Genomic DNA, 8,214 nt, shown 5'->3' with positions numbered 1-8,214 from the left:
ACCTTCTTCCCTTTCTTCTAGCTCTTCTATTCCTGAGAGCTGTTTGATGGTAATGAGATCCATCTCATCTGGCTACCAGGGTAAGTCAGCAGACTAGCTCTGTATTTTTCTACAGGGTCCTACAACCTGACACACTGATACACAGTACTTTGGTAGGGGCCACATCTTGTTGTTTCCAGGAGTTTTAATATTTTTCACTTTGAAAGTGTATTACACCAGGGGAAAAAACCTGTATTTAATTATGATACCATGGAGCAGAAAGGGAGAAGCAGCAAGATGAGACCATGTTATTCATTAAAAATACCCAATGTCGTAATTGTCGTTCTATAGCAGTATATTGAATTTGATACAGCCAGCAGCATTTCTTGTAAATAATGAACAACAATTCCATGAAACAGAACTCAAAAAAAAAAAAAGCATCAGTCACCTAACACAAAAACCATCCTGCCAAGGATGTTGGCATAAAGTACGCTCATTAAGTTTGCAGATGATACCAAACTGGGAGGGATTGCAACTGCTTAGGAGGACAGGGTCATAATTCAAAATGATCTGGACAAATTGGAGAAATGGTCTGAGGTAAACTGGATGAAGTTTAATAAAGACAAATACAAAGTGCTCCACTTAGGAAGGAACAATCAGTTTCACACATACAGAATGGGAAGAGACTGTCTAGGAAGGAGTACGGCAGAAAGGGATCTAGGGGTTATAGTGGACCACAAGCTAAATATGAGTCAAGAGTGTGATGCTGTTGCAAAAAAAGCAAACGTGATCCTGGGATGCATTAACAGGTGTGTTGTGAGCAAGACACAAGAAGTCATTCTTCTGCTCTACTCTGCGCTGGTTAGGCCTCAACTGGAGTATTGTGTCCAGTTCTGGACACCGCATTTCAAGAAAGATGTGGAGAAATTGGAGAGGGTCCAGAGAAGAGCAATAAGAATGATTAAAGATCTAGAGAACATGACCTACGAAGGAAGACTGAAAGAATTGGGTTTGTTTAGTCTGGAAAAGAGAACTGAGAGGGGACATGATAGCATTTTTCAGGTATCTAAAAGGGTGTCATCAGGACGAGAGAGAAAACATGTTCATCTTAACCTCCAATGATAGAACAAGGAGCAATGGGCTTAAACTGCAGCAAGGGAGATTTAGGTTGGACATTAGGAAAAAGTTCCTGTCAGGGTAGTTAAACACTGGAATAAATTGCCTAGGGAGGTTGTGGAATCTCCATCTCTGGAGACATTTAAGAGTAGGTTAGATAAATGTCTATTAGGGATGGTCTAGACAATATTTGGTCCTGCCATGAGGGCAGGGGACTGGACTCAATGACCTCTTGAGGTCCCTTCCAGTCCTAGAACCTATGAATCTAAGGGCAGTGGGAATGGGCCCTGCCACTTGGGTAGATGGCAAACTGTAAGATTTCAGTTAGCTGCACCTTTGTATCCTTACAGATCTCTGACTCCAAAGGCAGGGCCAGCCATCTGTCCAAACTTGTAACATTCAGCTTTTCACATTTTCCTTCCTTTTGAGACTCCCCAGACGCTTAGGACACCTGAAGGTTCTAATCCACCATATGCTTCACTTGATTTCTGAATTACACTTCAGCTTTCCTGTTCCAAGTAGTCATCCATCAAACAAAAAAGCTTTAGTAGAAAAAAGATTCATCAGCAGCACATGGTTTTAGCCCAAAAGACAGATACAAATTATGCCAGACTCAGTGCTCTGAACATTAATCTACCTTAACCCACTTGCTTCACATTTCAAATCAGCAAAACTCCTTGAGGCTTTGACACCACTAGCGCCGAATGTTTTAACAAATCCAATAGATCCTGCATTACCTATACCTGCATTGAGTTTTATTCAGATTCCAGGAAACAGGTTAATAGCATTATAATAGAGGCCGCACTTGGGGGGGCTACTGTGACTTTAAAAAAAAAAGTATACAAGGAGTCAAAGTCTTGAAGCAGAAGACTAGTTCATAGTTCATCAAAACTAGAAAGCCTCAATACATCAGTTTGCAATCCTGCATTTCAATGTCAATGGAATGTTGTGAGGATGTCAAAGTAACAGCAAATCATGGGAAAGAACTGAGGTTTAAGAAGAGTGTTTTGAAGGAATTTCCTCATTGCTAGAGAAACCAACCATTCTTAAATGGTAAAATCTTTGAATGCCTTCTGCGCACAGAGAAATTAAATGATTTGGAGGAAATGACAAACTTTCAACACTGAGGATAAAAAGCCTGAGACTTCATGAGTCCATAAAAAGCTCTATCAAGATACTTCTATGGCAGGTGATGCAAGCATTGCCATCTAACCGCTAACACTACATGAGCATTTACTGTCTGTATTACTGTCATTCCAGGAGACCTAGTCATGGAACAGGATCCCATTGTGTTAGGTACTGTACAAACACAGAACAAAAGAAATTTCTCCATCTTGATTGAATAAAAAATAAAGATGGACCCCAAGAAATAAAAGATTTTTTACTAAGCTAATGGAAACTGCAATGCAACTAAAATTGAAGGAGTTTTCAAGGGAAAGTATCTGACAAAGAAAATAAAGCAAAGCAAGCACCTCTTTCAAACACTGAATGCCACATACATTAGTGTGGAGATGTGTACCACAAACCAACTTGGGTTGTAATTCTGTTAGACCTGAGAAGCTAAACCTGGCCAGACAAGGTTAATAGCACAGTGTTCAAGGTTAGAAGGGACCATCACATTATCTAGTCTGGCCTCCTGTATATTACAGCCAGTAAACTCCACCCAGTTACTCCTGTATTGAGCCAGCAAACTGCATTATATTAAAGTATTACAGCCCTCAGGAGATCAAACTCTTGTGTGCCACAGGCCGAGAACAGAAGGGACTGAGGTGGACCAATGTTGGAGAAGACAAAATGGTAAGGAATTTATTTGGTTAGATATACCCAGATGACCTAGCAGGTGCCACGTGCCCCATGCTGCAGAAGAAAGTGAAAAAACCTAAGGTCTCTGCCAAGATGCCCTAGGGAAAAATTCCTCCTTGACCCTAAAAATGCCAATCATTTTTACCCTGAGTATATGAGCAAGACCCACCAGCCAGGCATCTGAGAAAGATTACTATTCTCTGTACCACTTCAGAACATAAGCCCACTCCATTTGGTGTCCCTTCTCCAGCCATAGCCTTCACTGAAACTTCAGTGGAAGGAAGAAACAAACACACCCCAGCATGCACCGGGGAGGTCCGGAATCATAATATTCAGGAAGTAATGGCAGTGATTCACGTAGGTGACATTTTTGTTTCAGAGTCAATAGACCCATATTGTGATAGAGAGCATTGTACTCTTGGGATGGCATGAGACCAGGGATCCTGACCACTTGCAATCTTTAAACTTCCTAATGGACTTTTCTCAAGAGTAGGGGGCACTAGCTTGTGTTCTGAGTGATTACATTTTGTCTTCTTATTTTACCTCCAGTTTAAGTGGGAGCGAGTATACTGCTTCACTTTGTATCCTAAACAGTAGCGTACTCTGTTCAACATCCAACGTGCTCTACCCCAGATGTGGCTGCCGTGATTATTATACAGTTTGTTGCATGCTTGAAAATCCTTCACGATGAAAGACAATCAAGATCATCATCATCATCATCTCAATGATTCTGTGCCATTTTCTTCCTCTAAACATGCATACAAAACTTATTTAGAATTCTGAAAAAATGTCACTTCATTTAAATTAATTTATTTTTAGAATATCCCTTTTAATCCTGCATGCATTTTTAGCACAAAAATTGAATTTTATCAGAGCCTCCTTTGCAAAAGTTAGTACTTTACCTACAGAAATGTAGCTGTTTCAACAGTTCCTTTGTTGCATATCCCATGTCTGCTAAACCTTGGCAACACTGTCAGTCAGTGACCGACATAAAGTTCAATAAAAAAGGTTTACTGAATATCCTCTGTTTAATGTAAACAAGGCAGGAGGCAAACTAAAAAGTGTATATATAGAGAGTAAATTATTTTACAGGGCACAGAAAATATTATTAGTGATCATGGTTGGAAAGCCCTGTATGATACGCATTATATATGTCTGGATTTATCATACAACCCGAAGTACCATGCAATCTGTAGATTTTACATAGTACTTCATTGTAACATTTCTCTAAGACAAATAATGATGTACTTCATAACTGAATGGTAACGGTCTATTCATAAGCAATGCATGGTAGGAAATTACCATGTATTTACAAAGCAATTCCATGATTACTTGTGCCCTGTAAAATCAAGTGTAACAATCTTTACACTAGCAATAGTGTAAGCAAGCTCATGATTTCTGTCCTTACGGATACATAGGTGATGTACAACCAGACTGAAGCTATGCATCAAATCACAGCTCCCGTATTGCACAAATGAACACATTATACGAACATTACATAGACAAGATTTGAACACTAGGAAGATTACAATCATAATGGAAATAGACTAAGGACAAACTTCTGTTCTAGCAGATGTAGCATGTTGCTTATTACAAAAGTTTCTACATCAGAGTCTAAATCAAATACATACAATAAATGGCAGAAAAATAAAAACGTGTCCTTATTTACAAAAATGTGCATCAGGGTAAAAATGCAGTTCGAATTTGCTTACTTAACCAAAATTATCCCAGTATTTTCCCCTCAAATATTTCAAAATAATACTCTTAGCCAGATTTTTACAAAGGTGATCAACACCTGCAGTTCCCATTGACACTGGAAAAATCTGCGGGTGCTCTGAACTTCTGAGTATCAGGCCATGTTTCTCAGGTGTCCACTTGTGGGTAATAAATAACCACACACGCACGCATGCACACGCACACACACGCTGATCCACTCAATGACATGCATAGATTCAATGAGTAAAAATATGGAGTTCAACTAATTTTTACTTTTAAAAATAAAAGTGCATAAAAACCAAGAAATAAAACTAAACTATTTCCATCTCTTAAGGAAGAGTCAATCGCTTTTACAAAAATAAATGCCACTGTCACAATTTATGGTAATTATTGTAAGCAGCACCTACACAAACCAGAAGGACTCAAGCTTTTCCTAGCATTGCTTCACTTGTTATCAAGACGGATCAGCTTTTTATAATTTGTGGCCTGAATAATATTTGATTTGCGAAATAATATCACCATGGCTACTAAACACACTGAAGACTGAATGCTACACAATTACATCTTGAATTTAAAGAATATTCAGAGTGATATCTTATTGTTTAACTGCAAGCATTAAACAACTGGGCTTCTAGCTAGGTAAATCATTTTGCATTTAAAAACTACAGACTCTGCAGTTATCCTTGCATAAACTAACTGATGCAATCCCTTACTGTGTAATTAGCTCCAATAGCAGCAACTGATTCATATTGTTTGGAATGCTCTAATGTGGATTTTTTCTCATTCATTTTTCATAGCATTATGTCTGCTAGAGTTTACATTGTGAATGGGACTTTAGGAGTATTCTATATATCAGAGGGTTTTGTTTTTTTTAAATAAATAATGAAAAACTGGATTAAATTTTGCAGCAAGTATAATTAAACTCAAGCTAAAACCTAAAACAACAAAGGCCTGATTCAGCAAAGCATTTAAGAACATGCATAACTCCACTGCTGCTCAGCACAACATTTAAACACTGGCTTAACTTCAAGTGTTTTCCTAACTCATTCAGTTTAAAAGGGTCTAAAGTAAATGCTTAACTTTAAGCTCATGCTTAAGTGCTTTGCAGAACTGGGGCCTAAATTATCAAAAATGTATGCATTAAACATAAATCTACACATATACATACTTTTTTATACTGTGTGCACAGGCAGGTACATTATATTAATGAAGCTTCTCAAAATGGATCATTTGTATTACACATTGCACTGAAAAAAATAAGTAAAAAAATCACTTGCTACTTTCCAAATACCCGTGTAAAGAACAGGAATAAAGAGAAAGTATCCTTTCTTAAATTCTATTTTACTAAGCTATTTTGATATGCAAACATTGGGCCACATTCAGCAAAGCTGGTGCATATGGCTGCTAAATCCCAGGTTCCTGCCGCCACCCGCTCTTGAGAACATCTTTCATTCTAGCTGAAGTGCCAGAGTTCTGTTGATGGGAGGACCTGCAGGGAGCTACCGAATCATCTTACTCCCTGGCCACAGCCACTTTTGGGCAATGCTTTTTCTCTTTTGGAGTGGTACTCCACATTTCTATCTGCCTGTAACCCTGTAATTTTCATCAACAGGACCCTCCACTGGAGTTTATGCTGTGAATAAGTGGTGAATTTAGCCCATTAACTGTGAGAATGTTCAATTTTGTTGGACAAACCACCTGGTAACTTCAGCAGTTGTTCAAAATACAGATTCCATAAATGTAAAAAACAAACAGACATCAAAATCATGGAGGGCCAGATTCTGATCCCAGTTAACGCTCATGGAAATCAGGAGGAATGTTACTGACTGATTAAATTAGTCCAGATTTACAGTGAAATGAGATCAGAAACTGACACTCACTGTCCAACAGGATATTAAAAAAGACAAAGAAATGGAATATGAACATTAAGGGCTCAATCCTGCTTGGTCTGTCTGTACTATTGTGTCAATATGAAGGTATTCTCCTGTATAAACAGGCAGGCAGGTCTCTCTACAGAGATCACCAAGAGTGATATGAAGGTTAAGGAGCACATCCAGCCCTCCCAGCCTGCTAGCACTTCAATGATGATGTCAGCAGCAAGTGCTAGCTGCAGTTATTCAGGAGGAACAGTAGCAAAGTATGCTAGAGTATCCTTGGCCTGCAATGGAAATTCCTGCTCTGGCTGGTAGAATTCATGTTGCAAAGAATGCCCTGGGGAAACATCTTTGCATCCCAGTGTTGTGAAAACCAGTGGAGAATTTTGGTCCTAAATATTGTATCATCTCTTTTCTGCTGCTCAAAATGGTATCAGTCACTCTTTTGTCTGGACACTATGGTTACGTTCAGACAAGCAATAAAACATTTTTAAAATAACAGAACATTTAGACTGCCAATTTTCAAGGCACAAAATATTCTTAAATCAATGTTAAATAGCATTTAAAAAAAATACTGGTTTTAACAACTACTATTAATGACCTGTATAATAGCATCCTTGTAAAGATGACATGGATCAAACAAACTGGAGCTCACATACAAAAATCTAAGGCAAGTCTAGTTACACAGCTGAACTCAGGAGAAATCATTTGGAAAGACAAAGAGCACAGCACTAGAAACGTGCATACTTAGGATATGATCGTTGTCTACATACAGGCCCTGATTCACCAATGTATAATTTCATTAATATAAGGAATTACATCAGTCTAAAACTGGAATAACACAGTGATGAATCAGAATTCACCAGCCCAGAATTCACTACAATATAAGAAGATTCACAAAAGTAGAATTCATCCCACATGGATCATATCATACTACATATGCATTAGCAGGTCTTTTCAGCCTCTCTCTGATGTTATACCATTCTGTTGGAATCATTGACATGGCAGTGTCCTGTAATGCCATAAGTATAGGCATGCTGCTTTACTCTTTTCCTTTCATATTTTCAACTGAAGAGAAAAAACTTATGACATGAAAACATTAGAGAAATAACTTGATATTTTAAAAAGTAATAGCGATCACGTAAGACAATTTAAGTATACAAGCGCCAGAGTACATCAAAAATCCTTACCCCCTAAAATGTTGTTAAAACAATGGCCTGGTAACCAAAGTTCTGAAGTTTGTGGCTCTTCAGACATTTTTTTCAGTTCTTCAAACAGTGACTGGAAATGTTGTTTTGTCTGCCCTGAAGTCTCTCTGATTGCATCCTGGGTTCAATGTCCATTTGATTATATCTCCATCAGAGTGCAGAGTGCACCAGGAAATCATGAACAGTGGCCAAGAACTCATCCTCCACTGCCATCCGTAACAACTGTCAAATTACATCAACTCTTTGTTAGGAGGCTCTCTCTCTCTTCTTGTTTGGTGAAGTCAATAGTCTTTTTTGACTGAAACACACTCGATTTTGTAGCCCAGTCACTTCAAGTGGCTGCTTAGGGTGTAGATGAGGCATGGTATTTCACAAATGCAATCGCTGCTAGCTCTTTACAGAACTCTTCCAGTACAATCACGCCCTCCAGCAACGTCATGTGGTCAATACTGAGAAAGAAAAAAACAACAGGAGCTAAGGAGAATCCGGACACAAAAAAGGCTTGTGTGGAGGATTTG

At 38.5% G+C, this 8,214-nt stretch overlaps 1 protein-coding gene across 1 annotated transcript in view; it reads right to left on the bottom strand.

Annotated features, from left to right (window-relative positions):
* Positions 1–3,692: 3,692 nt before the first annotated feature.
* FAM160B1 (family with sequence similarity 160 member B1) overlaps positions 3,693–8,214 on the bottom strand; it is a 48,352-nt gene continuing 43,830 nt past the window's right edge. Inside the window, exon 17 of the mRNA XM_030569224.1 lies at positions 3,693–8,145. Coding sequence (XP_030425084.1) covers positions 8,040–8,145 — 106 coding nt within the window. The 3' untranslated portion in view covers positions 3,693–8,039. The remainder of the gene's footprint in view (positions 8,146–8,214) is intronic.

This window comes from Gopherus evgoodei, chromosome 7, assembly GCF_007399415.2.
Source record: "Gopherus evgoodei ecotype Sinaloan lineage chromosome 7, rGopEvg1_v1.p, whole genome shotgun sequence".
Taxonomy (NCBI): Eukaryota; Metazoa; Chordata; order Testudines; family Testudinidae; genus Gopherus; species Gopherus evgoodei.
Note: the sequence above shows the minus strand (reverse complement) of the source record. Positions and strands in the feature narration are given on the sequence as shown.